The 22,500-nt window shown below is 38.5% G+C and overlaps 2 protein-coding genes across 2 annotated transcripts in view; both read right to left on the minus strand.

Moving 5' to 3' along the window:
• The window catches only part of LOC116057119 (septin-1-like), a 50,431-nt gene extending 35,467 nt beyond the window's left edge, over nucleotides 1-14,964 (minus strand). The window contains exons 1-3 of the mRNA XM_035991874.1: nucleotides 14,939-14,964; nucleotides 14,701-14,794; nucleotides 11,666-11,712 (exon numbers count right to left, since the gene is read on the minus strand). The gene's annotated coding sequence lies outside the window, so the exon portion shown is untranslated. The remainder of the gene's footprint in view (nucleotides 1-11,665; nucleotides 11,713-14,700; nucleotides 14,795-14,938) is intronic.
• Nucleotides 942-4,554, minus strand: LOC116057124 (septin-2-like). The gene is made up of 3 exons (XM_031309520.2): nucleotides 4,477-4,554; nucleotides 3,754-3,793; nucleotides 942-2,523 (listed from the first exon to the last, which is right to left on the minus strand). The coding sequence occupies exons 2-3, from the start codon at nucleotides 3,759-3,761 to the stop codon at nucleotides 993-995; spliced, it is 1,539 nt and encodes a 512-aa protein (XP_031165380.1). The 5' UTR covers nucleotides 3,762-3,793; nucleotides 4,477-4,554; the 3' UTR covers nucleotides 942-992.
• Nucleotides 14,965-22,500: the final 7,536 nt, after the last annotated feature.

Genomic DNA, 22,500 nt, shown 5'->3' on the forward strand with positions numbered 1-22,500 from the left:
CCTGTGATACACCGAAATCTTTGACCAATCAGAATGTGTGACTGTAGCGCCGTCTACCTGCCGTAAATCATTCTGTGACTTGCAGAAAATATCTGACTCGGCCAGATGCATTACTAAAACTATAAAACTAGCGTTCTTTTCACTGTTAGTCTTGTTTGCTTTTACAGGTTATTTATGATCATGAGATGAACATTACAGTTTCAGAAACGTGTAAGTTAAGTTACATATAGTCACTTTAAAATAATGTCTGTTATGTGCAGTGATGTGAGCAGTGACAAATGACTGCTCGCAAGAAAACATGGATGCCAATAAATTCCTCCCTAAATGTTTAACTACGCTGTAAGGGAACTCCATTCATCATCAAGTATCTTTGACTGTTTCAACAAAACCTTTAACACCAGAATCATGAAAATCCATGTTCTGATGGGAAACCACAGTAACAGTAAATTGGTTATTTACGGTTTTTAAACAAGATTGAACATTTTAAATCTCCACATAAAACCAGAATCATTCATTGGACGGAGTTCAGATGATTTTTTCTTCAATTTGCCATATTGGCTCCAAAAATGTATTTCAGTACTCAGGCCTGGTGATTCTATAACTGATAATGTTTAGATATTCATACATTTTTATGTACATGATATTGTAGCAGTTAATATTGTAGCAAACTGAGAATACACACACATACTGTCTTCATTAATACAAACTGTCCAAACTAATGATAAATAACTGCACAAAACCCCTTTTACATATTTGAATAATAGGCACTAGTTGATCTCATTGATGTTGATCAAGAAAACACAAAATTCAGATCTTTCTCCTGTGGTCTAAATGTTCACCTTGCTCCAGTGATGAGCAGCTGTAACTCCAGGACACTGGGACATGTCTTTGTGTCAGCAGTCTAGACCTCAGTAACCCTCTAGTACTTTTTCTCTCTTTTGAACATTTGAGATATTGAACTATACATGTACTGCACCCCTCCCTGAAATCCTTCATCTTTTCAAATTGATTTGTTTTAGATGGTTGACCTTCTCTGTGTCATGTTTCTTCTCCATCTCCTCAATCAGGAAGTCCAGGTGGACATAAGTAGACAGAGAAACCACATTCAGGGCGATCTCCTCCAGTTTGACAACATGATGGTAGGCTTCATCCAGCAAAGATGTTTTATCTGCTTCAAGGGTTTCCTTCTCTTTCTGAAGAGTTTCCAAAAGGCTCCTTTGCTTCTTAGTTTCTTCTTTATTCTTTTCATACTTCTCTTTCACATCTTCTAGAGTTTTTTTAACTTTTCTTGTCTTGTTCACATACTTCCAGTTTTCTTTGACATGATCTGATACAGGACACTTCTTGGTACATGAAGTGCAGCGGCCATCTTTCATGACATCACAGCTTTCTGGTATCGGGGCCAGTGTGCATGGATAGTGACAGGTCTCTTCACAGACAGTACAGCAGGTTGCTGCTTGATAGAACACCAACAACCACTTCCCACCATCAATAGGTTCTTTATCTTTGTAGACCTCATCAACTTCTATAGTGAACTTCTCATTGTTCTTCATCTCTCGTTCATACATCTTCAGACCATCCTGAGTCTGTTGGATCTCTGTTTTCTTTAGATAAATCAACTCAATTCTCTCTTGCAGGTTTTGGATGCAGGCTGTCAGTCTGATTCGCTCGTTCAGGACGTCCACGGTTTTCTGCATCTTTTGAGGTGCAGTTTTTGCAAGGAAGTTTGTAAACTGATTAATTCCTTTCATTGATATTTTATCTGCATGTTTGAGGGCTTCTTCATCCTCTGTCCTGTCTTCATGTTGGCAGTTATCAAACAGGAAGTGAACAGGTTGATTCTTCTCATTTCTGGCACATTTAATCTTTGCAGCCTCGAGAGCTTGTAGAGCATTTTTAGGTGTTCTTCCATTTGAGTGTGTGATGAGAGCGACAATGTTTTTCTCTATGTCTTTACCAAACAGAGAGATCACTGAATCAAAGATGTACCTCAGAGGGTCAGTCAGTCGATTTTCACTGGCTGTCATCACCAGACCCACTGCATTAATCTCATGAACTCCATCCTCTGAGCGGAACAAGTCTAATAATCTCTGACTGATGAGGACATCTTTTTCGATCCCAGCAGTGTTTCCGTATCCAGGAGTATCAATGATGGTCAGAGAGTAGGGCAGAGTTTTATCTTCAAAACCAAAGATCTGGTACACGATCACATCTGATGTCTGACTTTCTGATTGACTTCTCTTCTCCTCCTCTACGATCTGAAACCAGACATCATCCTCCCACTCCACTCCCATGGCGTAGTTGACCAGAGCGTTGATCAGAGTAGATTTTCCTGTTCCTGTTTCACCAACAAGTAAGATGGTTTTGTTTATCTTGTTTGGATCTTTTTCACCAAGAGTCATTCTTGTCAGAGATCCAATATTCTCTTTCTTTGGTATCAGCTGGTAGACAGCAGGAGATCCTGATTGGATCAGAACACTTTTGGAAATTATATCCTCATATTTCGAAGAGGAGTTAGTGTTCCTGTAAAAAAGTAAGACATGAGCTCAAATACTAGTGAACATAGAATTAAATTACATAAAAATCACTCTACTTTTTTTCTTTTAACAAACCTTTTCAAAACATGAATCTAATAATGTAATAATATAAGGTAGTTTTCAAGAGTAATGTAATAATGATGAAACAAGTGATATACAGTACATGGCCGTATCTACCATATAGGATACTGAGGTCCTCGTTAATTTTACCTTATATGGTTCGTTAGCTGGTTAAATGTATGACTACGTAACGTTAGAATTATGCTAATGTTAGCAGAGGCATTAATGTTACCCTATGCTGTTACCATATTAGTATATAACAGGGTTGTGTTTAATTTATTCACTGAGACAGACTAAAATTAAGAGACTACTTTAAACAACTCTTTCTATGAAAAAGGACGAGATGGACACGATCATGATGAAACCGAATTAAAAATAAAGAAAGGTGGTTCAAAACATTTTAAAAAGGGCGTATTGTGGACCTTGGTTTAAATCCTGGATATGGGCCTGGGTTATTTACTATAAAAATGTATGTTATGTACGAACATATTGTGGCCAAAAATATCACAATTGAATCATGAGGTCCTTGACAATACCCAGCCCTATTAGTCAGTGTTAATGTAGTCTGTGGTAATGTCATAATGTAGTAACATATTCATGTAATGGAGTAATAATGTAATACTGTAGAAAAGTACCCGTGTTCTTCGTGGTAAAATTACTGCTTTTTCCAAAGGAGTCTGGTGGATTTGAAGACAGCAGAGCTAACGGTTTCATAATAACAGTATTGCAATATTTATATATTTGCAGTATTATGAAATGGGTGACTGTGGTGACATCTCAGGAAAAAATCCTGTATTGCAGTTTTTCACGATCGTATTCAGAGAAAAATGGACTATGAACACAGTTCTGAAAACTTGAAGCTTAACTATCAACAAGATTCCAGACCAGAGAAACAGAAAGAGATTCAGCTCCAGACTCTCAGCACAACTCCATTGTTGTCACTTTAATACAAATTCTGAATCAACCAATCTGTAATCTTACGGATTTCCACTTCAGTGAACAGGAGGCTTGATTTTAATCGTTTATATACAGTAATAGCATCAATCCAACACTTTTTCAGTCTCAGTCCTTCTCTCACGTTGTAAATCCAGCAGCGTTTTATATCATTTCCACAATAACAGGATTAAACTGTTTTAGAAATGTTGGTGTTACTCACGTTGCCATGTTAACAGCTTCACAGGAGCACTTTATGAGTTCTGTGGAAGAAGGAAAACAAGTCAGTGACCTTCACCTCCTGTCAGCTGTACTGTTGTTATCAGATAATTATACTTAAAGGGCCCTTCAGCCTGTCATCTAAAATCAACCACAGTGTGGTTGTGAAGTGTGGGCAGGTCAGAAGGCATGGCTCTGTGCTAACTAGCTAAGTAGCATTCCTGTGTTACATCAGTTAGATAGATATAGATTTGTATTGATCCCAAAAAAATGGAAAAGTGCAGTGTTGCAGCAACAAAAATTAAATCAGAATTTTCCTTTGCTGCATGTCTTCCCCCCTTTTCCTGTCTTCAGCTGTCCTATCTATTAGAGGCCAAAAAGCCCCAAAATAATCTTTAAAAAACAAAACAGAAAAAGGTGATTGATGTCAAACCTGCTATTTACCATCTTAAAAACTGATAATTCCAGTATCTGGAAATCTACGCACAAAGTATGTTTAGAAACTGAAGTCCTTTTTCTTTGAACGATGCTCAACCAACAACACGAGAGCACTGGACCGCCTGGAGTGTCCAGCAGGGTTATAATGAATTACTATTAGTACACACTTTTATACTTTTTCTTTTGTGCTGTTTTTAGGGACACCTTTGAAAGGCCTGTTGGTCTCAGGAGCAGAGCAGTAGCTGATGTAACAAACATGAAGACAGACTGATTGTAATATAATACATACCTGTGTTTTTAAAGTCCTGGTCAACCCAGAAAGAAGTACAGAGAAATGGATCTGAAGTTCCTGAAGCTTGGTGACGTGACTATGGAAAGTCTGTAAGTAAGAAAAAAACAATCATATAAACTAGTATGCTCAGTTATAAGTTATGTCAAATGCATTTTCCTCATGCATTTATATCTGGTGTATCTCCTCATCTTTCATTTTGAAGTATTTTAAGTTCTTACCTGTGTTGTTGGTCTGTGATTCTGAGGAGGCAGAGAGAAGAGAGCTGATTATTTATCTGCAGAGAGGGAGGATACTCTGTGGTCACACGGTACATTAAAGGAAAAATAACATTTGGAGCATTTGTTTATTTAGGATCCTTATTAGCTCCTTCTTTGCATTGGAGCTATTCTTCCTGAGGTCCTTACAACTCTCTTTATAATGGGACAATTCAAAAATGAATACGCAAATTACAATACATCATAAACAATACTGAATTGGAAATGAGAAACTAAACATTCACTATATAATTTCATAACACAAATTGTATGACAATAAAATACACACATAAGACAAAGACAGACACTTCAAAGGGCATTCCATACATTCATGTTTAAGACTTTCAAAGCGTGCTATGGTCACATAACATCCATTTCATCCTCTCAGGACACTTCTTAACAATCTAACACACCTTCATATTTTGTTGACCCTCAACCAATGTAGTTCCTGTGTCTACTCAACTTCTCTAATAGATATTTCTTAGCTAAACTTTTAAATCTAATTTTACTGCTTCTCGTGTAATTTGTATGATAGCACATTACATTACATATTACATTGCTCTATGACCCTTCGTCTAACAGTATTCGTTCTTGCTTTTGGAAAAGTAAAGTTACTTCTTGTGGCATGTCTACTTGCATAGTCATGTCTACCTAATCTAAAAGATAAAATACACAAAATAAATGGTTTCTTATAGGGATCAAATGATAGTTTTTCAAGGCCGATTATTAGTATTTAATACAACCAATAATTAATTTTAGGAACCGATATTCATTTACAGTGAAAAAGAAAATCTGGAATGTAACAAACTCCAACACAAAACTTTGTTTAAATGCTTTAAGCTATTATTTAATAAATTAGAAACTTTCAACATAATACACAGTAAAATAGCTTGCGGAAGTTTTTATTTAAAAAAACTCCCATAATGCACCTGTCATCTTTTCTTTGTGTCTATCGTCAGTAAGATTTCAGAGCGAGAGAGTGACAAATTAAAGTTAGGCTGTAGTCATTATGTTAACTCACAACTAGCTTAATTTATTACATGCTAAACATTTGAGTGGCCAGAGAGCCCTAACAAATAGGGGAGTCACCATACCAAAAATTCAGTAGGCGGTCCCAATACCAGTAAAATAACACGATTCTCGATTTCGATACCACGGTAAAAAAAAACTTTCTAAGATTCCATGTATTTTAACTTGAAACATGAACTTCTTTATTCAATATTTGAAAAATATCAAAATGTCATAACAAGACATACAAAACATGTGCAATAGAGCATATCATAACATAGTAAGTGCAATGAATGGTCATAGTGCAACAACTAGTGTCCCCAGACACATTCCAGACTTCCAGACATCTTTTCTAAAGCTACTGTGGGTAGGTAGTGTTTCTAACAGCTGCGTGACCAGAGATGTTACAAACCCCGGGTAAAAATTGGAAGCTTAGAGCCCAAAAGGACACCGACTTGGCTTATTTCCTCCTGAATAAGTAGCTAAGCATTAGCTTCAGGATAATTTATCACGGCTACAAGGGACGGGCATTTTGTCATTTCAACATTCGTGTACTCACATTGAATTATATGTCTAGAGTCCCGAGTGTGTTTCCCGCAAAAACAATTGAGACACAGCCAGTAAAGTGATACCGACTGGTCCTGGCTAACCGTGGCTAACATCGCCATGATAACCCTGCTAACGGCTAACGTTAGCTGAAGAGCAGGCAAGCAAGCTACGGCTGTTTACAACGTGTAGCCTGTTCAGCGGCCGTAGCCGACAACGGGGAGTTATTTAAAGCCAAGAGAGGGGGGGCTGTAAATCCGAAAGAAAGGACCGTGAGTTTGCAGTGAACTTGCCGTTTTTTTAGGTCGGGTAGAGTTTACTCGTATGCACCGTAAGTAGAAGGACGTGACTTCTGTCACTTCTTCATGACCTCGTCCTTCTGAATGTATCGACTGGAACACTCTGAAGCGTATACTGCCCCCATCAGTTCCGTAAGAGGCGCAGCACCGACGGTGCGAACACTGGTATCGTCACTAACTGGTCGCTAACGGTGCCTACGGTGCTTAAAAAAAAATGGGCATCGTCGGCGTTTTGTCATTTTAGAACCGGAAGGTGACGGTAGTAGCGGTTCTCGTGACATCCCTACTTACAAGCCATTGGTGAGTTTCAGTTATTCAAATGAAAGATTAACATTTTTTTATTCAAAGAACTAGGCTTACTACTGAACTACAGTACCAGTCAAAAACACACCATCTCAATCAATGGTTTTAATTCATTTGTATTATTTCCTACAGTGTAGTTTCTTATTAAAGACATCAAAACTATGAAGGAACACATTTGGAATGATATAGTAAACAAAAAGTAAAGAAAAACCAGAATATGGTTTATTTTTTAGAATCCTCAAAGTAACCACCTTTTGCTTTGATAACAGCTTTGCACACTCATGGCATTCTCTCAATCAGATTCATGAGGTGGTCACCAGGGGTCTCATTTATAAACGTGGCGTACGCACAAAACGGGGCTGAAAATGTGCGTACGCCACTTCTCACACAAAGGTTGTGATTTATAAAAACAAACTTGACGGGAGAATGTGTGCGTTCATCCACACAAACTATGACCCATGCGTACGCACATTTTGGAGATGATGGGAAATGGCGACGCAGATGGTGAGGTGGTGAACTGAAGTCAGACTGCAGAAAGTACACGTAGGAATAACGATTACTTGTAATATTTTCTAGTATTGATGCCTCACGCACTATTCTTTCGCTCTATATCATCCACGTTACCATGAAGATGAAATCCAGCAGTGCTATTTGCGCTTGTACTGAGTGATACTTGTTCCATAAACACCTTGTAAAATCCAACTCAAATCTTTAATAAAAGATATTCAATCGGTGCTGTCTCACCGTCACATTGTCCACTATGAAGTGCAGGAGGAGATGGCCCGACTGCATTGAATACAGGATAGCATCAAATCCCCTATGATTAGATAACGGCAGAACACAGTGTAGCCTAAATATCTATCTTTAATAATGTGCATATATCATCAAATGTCAAAGTCTCGAAATACCATGGATGTATTAAGAGAACTGGTGTTCGCCCGTACGTTCCAATGAGAGTTGCTCAAAAGCGCATAAAGCAAACATGGAGCTCGGCTCTTCCGCAGTAACTGGCCTATGACGTCACGATGGACACGTGCACTAGCAACAATTTGTTTGTGTGGTCATAGCAACCGGTAGCAACATGCTTGTTCATGAGCTTCTCTCTCGTGTCTCTTAATACATCCACGGTATACTTGGTGAACTCATGAACTCGCCATTCCATTGTATAAAATATTCACTAACGTTAAACATTGTGTTGGCGTTGTTCCTGATCGTTTACATGCTCATCTAAATAAACAATGGATTGTATTACATCCATACATCCATACACCCCTCGGGTATATCATAAGATAATACCATGGCTGTATTAATAGAACACATGGTGAATTACAACCATTAGTTATATCCATTATTACAGCTAGAGGACCTCAGGAGAATAGTCATATGAGCATGCTCAGTGCAGGGCGTCATTGGCGGGCACAGTCCCGCGGCTCTGCTCGCGTTCATTACGCACGTTCATCTTGCCTAGTTTAATAACTCTGGATTCGGCTACTAGTAAATGTTAAAAATATTAAAAATGTAACGTTTTAAACAAGTAACCTTTAAGTGTTCGGGCTGGTAAGTTGATGTACCCCAAAAAAAATGATCCGCTGAAATATAGAAGTTTCTTTCGCCATGCAAAGTCTCTGTGAAAAGTCTTTCTGGGCCAGAGGGTGCAGTTCCACTGTTATCCGCTAAGCCCATGGTGGTTTTCAGACATGGCGCTGTTCATGGGGGCTTGGGAAATACAGCCGTTAAGCTCTCGCGCTATCGTTACACTTAATGGCCTCGGTATCGGTCCGAACTTTAATACTGTTACCTGCATGAAGAAAAGTGTGTTTGCTTATTAGACTTTTGTCTTCAGATTGTATCTCGGGGTGGGGGATACCAAGGTGTTAACAATCACAAATTGTTGTAAACATATAAATACTGCAGTGACACCCTTGCATAATGCTGCATGATGGCACTGCTGTCCCTGCAGGAGGACTACGCCAATGGAAGAATGAGGAGATTATTAAAATGTGAAAAGGTGAAGTGATAAACATGCAGCTGTTACTTGCATCTATCTTTGCTCAAGATGCAAAGACTGTCAGCTATTCCATCAGTCAATAGATAATCTCTCTCAAGGGTTAAAGACGACACAAGGGTTAAAAAACAGCCATGTTATGGGCTCTTCCAGTCTCTCCACTGCTGGCTGTTCCAATTTAACGGTAGAGAGGAGCAAGAAGGGGTTAGGATGGTGACCGGCCTCTGACGAGCTCTTACCACCACCATCTTCAGCCAGAGAGGACGTTATTTCTTCAGCTTCTTCTTGTGTTAATTAAAATGAATTCATGAATTAAAACTAATTAAAATTAAAATTAAAACCACAATGTAGAAAATAATAAAAAATAAAACACACTGAATCAGAAGGTGTGTCCAAACTTCGACTGGTACTGTAGATGAATATTTACAAAAGCAATAAAGGTGAATGTTTTTCTCTCTAACTGTAACCTTCTACAGTCCATGTAGCCTATTAACCAGTTATACAAGTCTCAGAGTTTAAACAAGTAGCAAGACACAGTGTAGAAATACTCTGATACAACTATACGTCTTGCATTACAAATCTGAAGTTAATGTTACTACAGCAAACAAAAAATACTGAATTTAACAACTGTAAACTTCAATTTCAAAATAAAATACAACTACTGATGCATTAATGCTTTCAAACATTACATGTTGCAGCCTGTAAAGGTGGAGCTCATTTTAATAGATTTTAAGATCAATCTATGTCATCATAGATGTAACCTTTCAGGTTTTCTCTCCTATCAGCTGTCTATAGGCCTAATGAACCAGCTAATTAATGAATGGATGTTTGCTAAGGCGTTATTGTCAGCTAACAAACATTGCCTCATATGGATAAGTAATGTTCCATTTGCAGGGTGGAAGCTGAATTCCGGCCAATTCTTGATCTCAATCTTTATCACTATAAATATGCAAGTACTGTCAATAGAAAAAAAAATGACCCGAATCGGTGCTCGCAAACTTGAGTTGCTGAAGCTACTACGAGCTTCCACCTAAAGATAAACTGGCAGTTGTCGGGGCAAGTTTTAGAGTTCCTTTGTGCCTTTTAACAGACATAAATTGCAAATAAAATGTCTGTGCAACATGAACAGGGCCCATATGTGACAACAAGATGCATTTGCACAGACATTTTAACTGCATTTTGTGTCTGTTAAGAGGCATAAAGGCACTCTAAAACAGGCCCTGACAACTGTCGTTTTAGATAAGTGGAATCTCGTAGACGTAGCTGCAGCAACTCAAGTTTGTCAGCACCAATTTGGGTCATCTTTTTCTATCAACAGTACTCACATATTTAGCAGTCAAGATTAACGTAAAAATTGGCCGGAATTCTCCTTTAAAAAAGTCCCTGTTGCACTGGAACTAATGTTATTTAAAGATTAATCATTTAACTATCGCTCCACATTTATAATCTTGTTTAATGCTAACGGTAAAGTTAACACGGCAAGCTAACGCTATCACCACAAAAAAAGTTAATTTGGGCCTTTTAATTGGTGTAACTGGGCTTGTCATTATAGAAATAAATCACAGGAACGAGGTGTTTTTGCAACTTCAGTGTAAAAGGTTATGTTTTGAACTTCGTAAATTCCTGCAGCCTTACCTTGGAAGCTTAGCATGACGAAGTCCATCAGAGCACATCTGATCCAGGCATGTCAGCTGTTATGAGGTTGATGAGTGTAGATTGGCTGTTAGCAGCGAGGATAAGTGTTGATTGGCTTTTACTCGTATAACATCTACCCAATCAGATAGTGTTGTGGGCGCGACATTAAAACCGGGGAATATAGAGAGACCGAGAGCTGTAGCTGAGCCAAAGTAGAAGACTTTTTAATGAATTACCTTTATTGGTTATCAGTCAAATAAAACGCGGATAAAGATAATCTGCAAACTGCCAAAAAACACCCCGATAATTGGCCAGGGCCGATACTCGATTGATTCCTAGGTCTTTTTAAAAAGAATATTTAAAAAAACACACATAATGAATGAAGTAGTCTAATTTCTTTTTTTACAGATAACCAACCTAAACATTTGTGCATTGCTACATTTGTTTTGCGCTGCTCTATTGTTATTTCTGCATTAGACCATACTGCTGAGCAATAGTCAAGATTAGACAATATTAAAGCTTGAATTATCACCATGGTTGAGCTTTGTGATAAATATGGTGCACATCTTTTAACAGAAATACCACTTAATAACCATCTTATTCATATGTTTTGTCCATGATAGTTTGCTATTTAAAATAACTCCTAGAAGTTTGGTCATGGACCTGTTCAACAGATGCATCATATTATACAAAGTTTTAGCTCAGGTTGATTATGAAGAGAATTATGTGAACCTAATATGCTTTATGTCTTTAAAACATTAAGAACTAGCTTATTTTTCTTTGTCCATTCAACCACCGACTGCAGCTCCTGTGATAGGGTTGTGTTGAACTCACAAGATGTAGATGACGACATATAAATAGATTATTCATCTGCATACATCGATATACTGACCTTTTTTCAAACAAGTGGTATTTTTTTGTATTTTTAATCCTACCTTTTACTGAATTCCCTGTTGTACAGTGTTTTGAGACCATGTCTTATGGTGATATTGCACTTGAAATCAAATACAATTGAACTGAAATTGTGTGTGTGTGTGTGTGTGTGTGTGTGTGTGTGTGTGTGTGTGTGTGTGTGTGTGTGTGTGTGTGTGTGTGTGTGTGTGTGTGTGTGTGTGTGTGTGTGCGTGTGTTCTTACCTCAGTTGATGAAGAAGGCCTCAAGTGATGAGGGTTATGAGGAACTCCTGCAAGAAATAGAGACACTTGTTTCTCTGCACTCAGATCCAAAGAAGAAATTATGCCAATTTCTTGTAGTTTTCCTCACAGTTATAGTTGACATAATGTTGAAAATCAGAAGGTTAGAGGCAGCGTTATTGCTCCCAGATGTCGTGCGGCTTCTCTAAATAACAACTTACATGAGGAATTCATGAAATATTGGGTAATAAAATGCATAACATGCAAAGAAATGAAACAAAGTTATTTGCTCGGGTCACTTTTGACCAACTGCCACTTTGCTCGTTTGAAAGCCATGATGTCTCTCTCTCTCTCATGGGGGGGCCAAATTCTCTGGGTGGGCAAAGCAGAGAAAGGGGAGGTAACCTTTCCCCTTATGACGTCATAAAGAGAAGATTCCAGATCGGCCCATCTGAGCTTTCATTTTCTCAAAGGCAGAGCAGGATACCCAGGGCTCGGTTTACACCTATCACCATTTCTAGTCACTGGGGGACCATAGGCAGGCTGGGGGAACTCACATGAATGTTAGAAAAACCTCATAAAGTGACATTTTCATGCCATGGGACCTTTAAATGTTGATATATAAAGAGTTTTAACCCTGGAAGCAAGACAACCAGCTGCGAGAGGAATCACGACCAGGAAACTTTTGATTTGGCGCAAAAAACATTTTGAAAACAGAAAAAGAGTTAAAGGAAAAAGACTGTTCACAGTAACTATCAGATACTTTGACGGTAGAAGCTCACTGTAGCCGTAAGCAAATAGTGATTAAGTGTCTTGCTCAGGGACACAAACAGACTGAACAAACTGATCAGGAAGGCTGGCTCCGTTATTGGCTGCAAACAGGAGACATTTGAAGCTGTGGTGGAGAGGAGGTCACTGAACAAACTGTTATCTATCATGGATAACCCCGACCACCCTCTCCACCCCCCCACACTGGTCCAACAGAGGAGCACCTTCTCTAAGAGGCTCCGACAGCTTCGATGTCCCACGGACCGCTACAGGAAATCATTCCTACCACAGGCTATTAAACTATTGAACACCTCATCACTGAGTGCTAGATAAGACTCTTAGACATCACATCAGCACTAAGTGCAACTTGCACAATAGGTTTATCTACATCTTTATCATTACTAGTTAAGCAGTTGTACATTTTGTATTCCCAACTGATATATATTTTAATATTTAAATATTTGTTCTTGTATTCTATCCTATTATTATTATTTCATGAATATTGTATCCTAGTATCTCATGCAGGGCATGGAATTAACACCCGCCCACCTGCCAAATGCGGAGAAATTTTGCAATTGGCGGGTGAAACTGTCAATCTACCTGCCACATTGGCGGGTAGCCAATGAGAATTGAGTGATTCAGACGCGTAACTATCGGTAAGCAGGGTTGCTGGGCCCGGTCCAATCAGAGGCCCACATCACTGGAAGACACTGATTGACAGCCGGGGCCCCCTATCGCATTTTCATTACTCACACAATCCCAGCATCCCAGGTGCAGCCACTGACCAAGCGGGAGTGAGAACGGGTCAAATTCAGTTCCTAGTTTCTGATATGAAGACGAGACGTGTGTGTGACTCGAACATCTCACATTTACCAACAAAATGTACAGTGAAAGACCGTCAAAACATTTCAGACCGTCCTGCCAACATGTAGACATTTTAACATCAATGTACGCTATAACAACTTTCAATCCTGTCGGCTGTCTGCAGCGGGTGGGGCTGTTGCTCCGTTCCCCCGCGACTGACGCACACACAAACACAAACAATCACACACGGTGGATGCAGGAAAAAATGCAGATGAGACATACAGGATGACCTAAATTGAGGACAGCTACGCTCATTATTGTAAGTGTAATGATAAGTTAAAGTCCAATAAGTCCTTTATTAAACCGTATGAATGTGTGTCCCAGGCCAGGATAGGAAATGAACTAACAATGTAAAGATCAACAAGCCACTGACAACGTGATGACTGAGCAATGTTTCACGAGTAGGCTACCATCAATAGGACAGGACAGGATCATAGAGACACAGCAATTCCTGTTTTCACCTTTATGACGCAAAAAAAAAAAAACTGGCTGGTAAAATGTCCCTGTGGCAGGTGGATTTAAAAATCCACCTGCCACAGTGACTGGTGGGCAAAAAAGTTAACTTCATCCCCTGATCTCACGTATATTCTGTGCTGTGTGACTGATATTTTGCTGCTGTAACACTGTAAATTCCAATTGTAGATTTATCTGTCTATCTATCTTACAGTAGATCTATCTATCTATCTATCTATCTATCTATCTATCTATCTATCTCATTGGTTGATGTATCGCGGTGGGAATCAAACCCAGGTCTCCCATGCCAAAGGCATGTTATATCCATCACCACCCCACACAAGTTTTCTGGAAGAACAAGTCAGTGATCAACCACAGTGAGTTTGATATGTGGGCAGGTCAGGGGGCATGGCTCTAAGCTAGATCAGTTACATTCCTGCTTTATGACATTATAATCAGAGTTAATAACAGACACAACTCTACAATACAAATATTTTCTTGAGAGAGAAACCATAACATTCAGTTTATCGCTATATTGATGTTTTCACATTAAAAAAATATACACTTAAAACCTGCTGTTTACCATCTTTTAAACAGATAATGTTTCAAAAGTAAAAAAGATTTTAATCTGAAATGGAGTCATTTATCAAGTTCAAACACTAACCTCTGGCATTATAACATCAGAGGCGTCTGAATGTAGAAACTTCTCTCTAGACTCTCTAGACATCTTTAGAAACTTAAGTCCTTTAAATGCTCGACCAACAACAGGTCAACACTGGACCGACTGGAGGGTCCAGCACAGTTAGAGGCGTTAAACATTTCACATTATGGCCATTTATCAAACAAATTAACACTTTACTAATTCTTCTTTTCTAGGAAAACCTTTGATAGGTCAGCTGATGTAACAAACATGAAGACAGACTGATTCAGAACTACCAACCTGTGATCCATACCTGAGTTTTTAAAGTCCAGGTCAACCCAGAAAGAGGTCCAGAGAAATGATCTGAAGTTCCTGAAGCTTGGTGACGTGGTGACTACAGACACTGTCTGGAAGAAAGAAAATAAATTATGTGAATGTAAGGTAGTATGTTCAGTTATTAGTTATGGCAAATATATTTTCATCATGCATTTATATCTGGTGTAAATCCTGATTATCATTTTAAAGTATTTCCAATTCTAAAGTGTTCTTACCTGTGTTGTTGGTGTGTGACGTAGAGGAGGCAGAGAACAGTTTATATATCTGCAGAAAGGGAGGAGGACGCTCTGTGGTCACATGATTTCACAGAAACTGTCTCAGAGACGGACTAACTTCATAGACTACAGTGAAGCCTTTTTTTTTTGAAGATTTTAATGTCACGTGATTTCACAGAAACAGTTTGACGTCAAATCATCAGTTTAACCAGAAGAGAAGTGAGGGAGGAGTTCTCTTTAGGAGACTTTTACTGATCACCTGAGAAAAAGTTCAGCAGCAAATACAATAAAATAATTTATAATTATAAGTGTATAAAGGTGATTAGAGAGCCTGCGTTAATGGCTCTGAGCAAACGGTGATGAGGAAGTTTTAGCGTCACATCACAGTGATTCTGTCTATAATCAACCTCCCATCACATCTCCTATTTCTTATCCTCCATTCACCTGGCTGTTCATTGGTCAGATTAAGGAGGAACTTAGGCTGCTACCTCAGCTTTAAAATTAACTTCTTTTCACATATTTCTACAGACAAGAGATTTCATACAATTTGCAGCTGCAATAAACAACTGTATCTTAGAGTTGGGTTGATATCCAGTTTGTCAACAACTTCTTTTGGCAAATTAGAAAGTAGCCGCCATTAGCAACCTGCGCCAACAGCATCACAGCGCTGAATCAAACATGCATTTGAAATCATCAGACACAGCAATTCGTCACCAATGAAAAGGGAACTCCCTGCTGAGTTCAATGATACCTCACACAAGACTCTACGTGGCCAAAGTATAGGGGGCGGGGCAAACCATTACCAATTAAAAAGAAAGTCTCTGCTGAGTTCATTGATACCTCACATTAGACTCTACTTTAAATGGGTCACCAGTTATGAAAGGGGGCGTGGCTTAATCATCAGGGTCTGTGTAGGTGGGCGTGGTTAAAGTATAGGGGGTGGCTCAGTATCACATGTAGACCACACATTATAAGTTTCATGTAAATCGGATGATGTTCGTCATATAAGGCTGATTTCCTGTTGCCACTAGGGGGCGCTATGACTTTAAGTAAATATCGGCCTTTATTTGTCCTCAGAGTTAGAGTCTTATGAATCCTGAAAAGTTTCGTGCTAATTGGCCAATGTAGATTCAAGTTACACCCACTTCCTGTTTTGATGGCAAAACGCACAAAATGGCCGCCCCGCCACGGCCACGCCGTATAACTTTATATTTTTCTTTTAACAACTTTTCATCTTTAATGTCTTAAGATGTTACAGACCAAATTTGAAGTTGATCAGATGAAATCTCTAGGAGGAGTTCGTTAAAGTACGACATGTGGAAATGACCAAAATCGCACTAATTTCAATTACATTTATTTGTTTTAATGAGCATCTTGACTTGTTACATATGTGTACCAAATTTCATGAGTCTACGTTAAACGCACTGCAGGGGCTTCATTTTTTTAACATTGTAGGGGGCGCTAGCGAGCCATTTTTGCGCGACTATTCCCAAAACCCTTAAAATACGTAAATTTTCACCAGACTTGATGCGACCGCCAATTTTGGTGAGTTTTTGAATATGTTAAGCCCCTCAAAAAGTCAATTCATTTGCAGGGATAGGGCCTTCGCCGCTGTCGGCACTCGGGCCATAATTAGCTGTAACACAGTTGATCCAAAGTACCATTTTCTTCAGTGTAGGGAGAAGTGGAATAAAATCACACATCTCTTAATAGTTTTTAAAAACAGCTAAAAAGGATAGATGCTAAATTTTTGCTATTTTTATTTATATACCTGTATAATATTTATTTTCTCAGTAGTTGTATTAGTGTAAAACTGAGATGTTGGTAGCATATACCTTCTCCTACCTGGGATGTACCAAGTCATTAGACAGACAGGAAAAGAGAACTGAGTATACAGGGTCCTTGTGTGAAGACTGCCCACAAAGATAACCAAAAATATGGACAAAGGACATTTTTACAGTGTCACTTAATGTCCACATCTCAAATAATTTCCTGTCAGTGAAAAACAGAAATGTCTTTGAAGTACACAATATAAATAGTATCAGGAGATGGTATGAAACTGGCACACAGACAGTCTGACCGGTTGGTGCAGATTACAGAAAACTTTTCCTTTGTTCTGATTCTCTGAACTGTGTCCTGATTGAATATTTCTGCTGTAAATAACAAAGCTGCAGAGGATTGAAGCAAAGGTTGAACGACCACACCTTCAATAGAATATGTTGTCAGGTTATGTTATCCTAAGATGTAAAAGGTTAAAGTTAGTTTCACTAACACTACAAGTCTGTTCTGTGAGCTCATGAAAACATTAGCGAGCAAAAAACAAAAGCAAATGCATACCATGCTTGATTTGGTGATCTTAATATTGTGAGCATATAAAGAAAGAAGTGGAGCATTATACAATTATAATAAATCACCTGGAGTGGGAAAAGTTTTAATCTGAAAGTGAAAGAGAGGGAGGGACATCGTGTGTGTGTGTGTGTGTGTGTGTGTGTGTGTGTGTGTGTGTGTGTGTGTCTTTGTGTTTGTGTCATATGTCTGTGTGTGTGTGCGTTCCTACCTCAGCTGGTTTAAACCAGTCTGACTGCCTCCTCACCCTTAACTGTCAATGCTTTGGGTGTGTGTATGCATTCATCACTATGTTTATGTGTTAGCAGCATTCTTTAATGATGACTGTTCTCTACAGTATTGTTAATTATCCCTAACACGCAGCAGCGCTTCATGAGCAGTGCACAGGTGAAGAATGGCCACGCCCTTTACCTACCTACACAGACAGAGGAGAGACAGACAGGCACACAAGGGAATAGGCCATAACATTATCCAGCCATAACATGAGCTGCCATGTTTGGGGGGGGGGGGTTCCCCTTCTGTGTCCTTTGGTTTGTCCAAACCAGTATATATGTCCCCTTGTGTCTGATTCAGTCAGGTCAGTTTGTTTAGTTCACATCCTGTTTTGTTGTTGTTATTTTGAGTATAGTTATATTTTGTTGACATCTTTTAAAAGGCCCAGATATTAAGTTCTTGGTTTATATTGTTTAGCATTTTTTAAGGTTGATACAATACAATAGTGCCGAGTGCAAAGGCTGCTGGAATAAATATGGGATGATTAATGTAAGTGGTGTCTTTATGAGGTAGATGATATGACAGTTTATTAACAGCTGCTTAGATTGATATTTGACAGTGATGATATTTCCATGTTATTAAACTATGTAAACTATAAAGGATGTATAATTTCCAGCTCCAGTGGCTGTTTCAGCTCCAGTTAGTTTCTTTCACCACCTGCTGGTCAACAGGAAACATCACTGCTGGTTGATCTTCTCCTTCAAATCTAAACTTTATTGACTTCAGGACACTTTTTAACCCTTGTCTTCCTTTTGACCATGAAAACACCTCTCTTGTTGTCCCTTCTCAACATTTCTTTTGCTTTTTTCACAGTTATTGGTTTCTTTTTACATTTTTATAGCTTTTGTCAAGTTTTCCCTCCTTTTTTTTTTCACAAAGTTTTTGTCGTTTTTCCCACACAAAAATGTACACTTTCCTTTTTTCTCACTTTTTAGACATTTTCAGCGTCCTATATTTCTGATATAAGTTTTTTCTCCAATTATTGATATCAACAATGTTTGATATCAAATACTAAACATCACAAGTTTGATTGAGTTTGACCTGAACTTTATTAGACTGATTCACATTCAATGTTTCAACACATCAACAGATTCAGAACTATCATTTCAACTGTATACTCTATTTTCTATGTATGTATGTGAATATATATGATAATATATAGCATAAAATGGTATAACAAACAGAAATACATGTCTTGAAGAAAGAAAGAAACTCAAAAAGCTGCTGATGATGTCATTAACATAAGAAGAAAGTTCAACAGACTCCAACAGCTGCTGATGATCAGTGAAGACTCTGAACAAACTGGTTTCATCAAGAGACATTTATTAATGATTCACAGAAAACTACATCTATCAGGATGTTATTCCAGAAACAGAATATAATAAAGAAATTATTGGTCTTCTTGAAAAAATATCTTATTTTAAACTTGTTTTGTTGCTTCACGTATACACACAGGAAGATATAGACATGCATTAATATGGATTATCATACACAGCCCAGCGATCAGTTAGGTAGTTTCCAGGAGGATGACTGGTACCTCTCCAGCTACCAGTCACCACTCACACTACCCTCTTCTTCAAATATATATTTACTGTCAATATATTTTATTGCTCAAAATAAAACATAAATGGATTAACATGTTTTTGTCTTCTGAAATATTATATCTAGTCATTAAGCATGAATACACATGAAGACACCAGGGTATATAATATATAATCACAGATATTGATTATAATATACATCAAATGAAAGTCCATTAGATTTCATGACTGAAGTGTGAAACAGCAGAATATTTCTGTCTGAGTCAAGAGAAGAAAACATCATCTGTACAAACTGATTAACAGGGGGAAGGAAACATCATGTTTAACTGTGTAATATGGATATTTATATATTATATATGTCAGTGATATGGTGGACTAATTGATAGTTGCATGCATCTAAACAAAGTGGCAGTCTGAGGCAACCTTTCTCTATAGTCCTTGGCAGTGGTTCAGGTTCAAATCTGACCGTAGCTGTTTGCTGCAATGGCACATCATCTCTCTCTCTCTCTCTCTCTCTCTCTCTCTCTCTCTCTCTCTCTCTCTCTCTCCGTCTCTCTCTCTCTCTCTCTCTCTCTCTCTCTCTCTCTCTCTCTCTCTCTCTCTCTCTCTCTCTCTCTCTCTCTCTCTCTCTCTCTCTCTCTCTCTCTCTCTCTCTCAAAAATCATCTCAGCACCCCTGAAAAATAAAGTCCTTATCATTATGATTCTGTGAAATCGTTTAGAGCTCAAACCTTATTACTTTTGCAAACCTGATTTTAGGATGAATGAGGACAGGCTCAGCTCAGCTGTAGCCTAAAGTCAACAGCCCCTCAGCCTGCTGGTCAGTCTGCACAGAGAACTTTGGGGAACGGTCGTCAGAGTACGGCTACTTTCAACCACTGAAAAGGTAGGCTATGGCTAATGGAGTGAACATTAAATCTAATCGAATGAACACGTTAAGTAGGCTACAGGTGTAGTATTTGTGGAACCAATCTGTGATCCCTGATCACAATGATGGCAATCATATCTGAATTAGCCTAGCTTATTCACCACGGAGTCCAACTTTGTTGTGCAACATTAGACTAAATTGCTAAATGTAGACAAATGTATCTCAGGAGTAGCCTACAGCAAGTTTTTAAAGGGTGCTATTAATAGTCTGCTGTAACGGCTTGAGCACCGCTACCTCCCTACCAGATACTTTCTTATTTTTAACTGTCAATGCCAATGAAAAATAAATAATTGGACCTGTTGGATCATCAGACTCCTTCATATCAGAACTGAACACTGGAACAACTAACCCTGACTCAGTCTGGTTCTCCATAGATGGATATATGTTTCTCTTTTAAAGTAAACAGCCAGGTTCAGGTGAGAAAGTATAAGATAAGTCTTTAACATGATCCCACTGAACTGAACAGCAACCTCATATTCACATATGTTATAAATAGGTGAATATATAACCTTTGGTAGCATATATATATATATATATATATATATATATATATATATATATATACATACATATATGTATATATATATATATATATATATGTATATATATATACACATATATATATACATATATATATGTATATATATATACATATATACATATATATATATATATACATATATATATATATATACATATATATATATATGTATATATATATACATATATTTACACATATATATATATATATATATATATATATGTGTATATATATATATATATATATATACACATATATATATATATGTGTATATATATATATATATATATGTATATATGTATATATAGTAGGACTACTGTGTTTTGTTTTCTCTTTTATTTGAAGAATATTTTCTAGTTGATTACAAAATGTTTTGTATGTGATTGTCAGTGATATGATGGAGGGAGAGAGATAGAGAGAGAGAGAGGAGGATGGAGAGAGAGAGAGGAGGATGGAGAGAGAGGAGGATGGATGGAGAGAGAGAGGAGGATGGAGAGAGAGAGGAGGATGGAGAGAGAGAGAGCAGGATGGAGAGAGAGAGAGGGGGATAGAGGGAGAGAGCAGGATGGAGAGAGAGAGAGGGGGATGGAGAGAGAGAGAGAGGAGGATGGAGAGAGAGAGAGGAGGATGGAGAGAGAGAGAGAGAGGAGGATGGAGAGAGAGAGAGGAGGATGGAGAGAGAGAGAGAGGAGGATGGAGAGAGAGAGAGGAGGATGGAGAGAGAGAGAGAGAGGAGGATGGAGAGAGGGAGAGGAGGATGGAGAGAGAGAGAGAGAGGAGGATGGAGAGAGAGAGAGAGAGGAGGATGGAGAGAGAGAGAGCAGGATGGAGAGAGAGAGGAGGATGGAGAGAGAGAGAGAGAGGATGGAGAGAGAGAGAGAGAGGAGGATGGAGAGAGAGAGAGGAGGATGGGCCCTCCTAACATGAGGGCCCTGGGTACTCAGTCCCCTCCCCCCCCCCTCCCCCCCAGTCTGACCCCCCTGGGTGTGTGATGCAATAATCATGCTTTGTAGTTGCCATCTTTTTTCACAGCAGATGACTTGAATCTGTTGATAGTTTGTCATAACTGCACATCTCAATCTGTCTATTTCTTTCCCCAAAACTCACCAGAAGTCATGATTTAAGCGGTTAAAAAAATAATAATCATACGGGAGCATGCCCCCGGACCCCCCCAGCTTAACTGCTATCAACTGCTCATTAGGGGCTGAGCCCCCCCAAAGGTCAGATGCTAGAATCACCCCCTGGCAGGTACACATACACATAGAGGGTTTTTCTTATTTAAAGGCAGCAAAAAAGCGACAAAAAGGCGACAATGTATATATATATATATTAGGGCTGTCAATCGATTAAAAAAATTAATCTAATTAATTACAGACTCTGTGATTAATTAATCGAAATTAATCGCATACATAATTAACGGTGCCTGAACCGATACTTTTTAAGAAAGTAAAAAAAGAAAACAAAGGGTACTAAACAACAGTTGGTGACATTAAAGAACGGCTTGTTTATTGCTAAGGCCATATGGTCAAAATTAAATGATTTAATAATAATGTATAACAATAACAACAACTTATTTCACTAGTAAATTGCTGTTGAACGACAAAAACAACCACCGAGGACATTTACAATAACTTCAAATGCACCACGAAGCTGTAGTTTACCCGTTTCTTTGAACGCACCGTCTGTGTTGTTTCTCCAACGGCAGCTCGGCAGCTGCAGATTGTTACATCCTGCTGTTGAGTCCCAGTCCTCTACAGTAAAACACAGTCAGACTTTACACCGTTCAGAGTTAGCTGTCAGCATTGGAACCGTGTTTAATCCAGCTACTAGCTAGCGGTAGGCTAACGTTAGCTGCTGTCGAGTATAGTGTTAACTAGCTAGCGGTAGGCTAACGTTAGCTGCTGTCGAGTATAGTGTTAACTAGCTAGCGGTAG

The sequence above is a fragment of the Sander lucioperca genome, chromosome 14 (genome assembly GCF_008315115.2).
Source record: "Sander lucioperca isolate FBNREF2018 chromosome 14, SLUC_FBN_1.2, whole genome shotgun sequence".
Lineage (NCBI taxonomy): Eukaryota > Metazoa > Chordata > Actinopteri > Perciformes > Percidae > Sander > Sander lucioperca.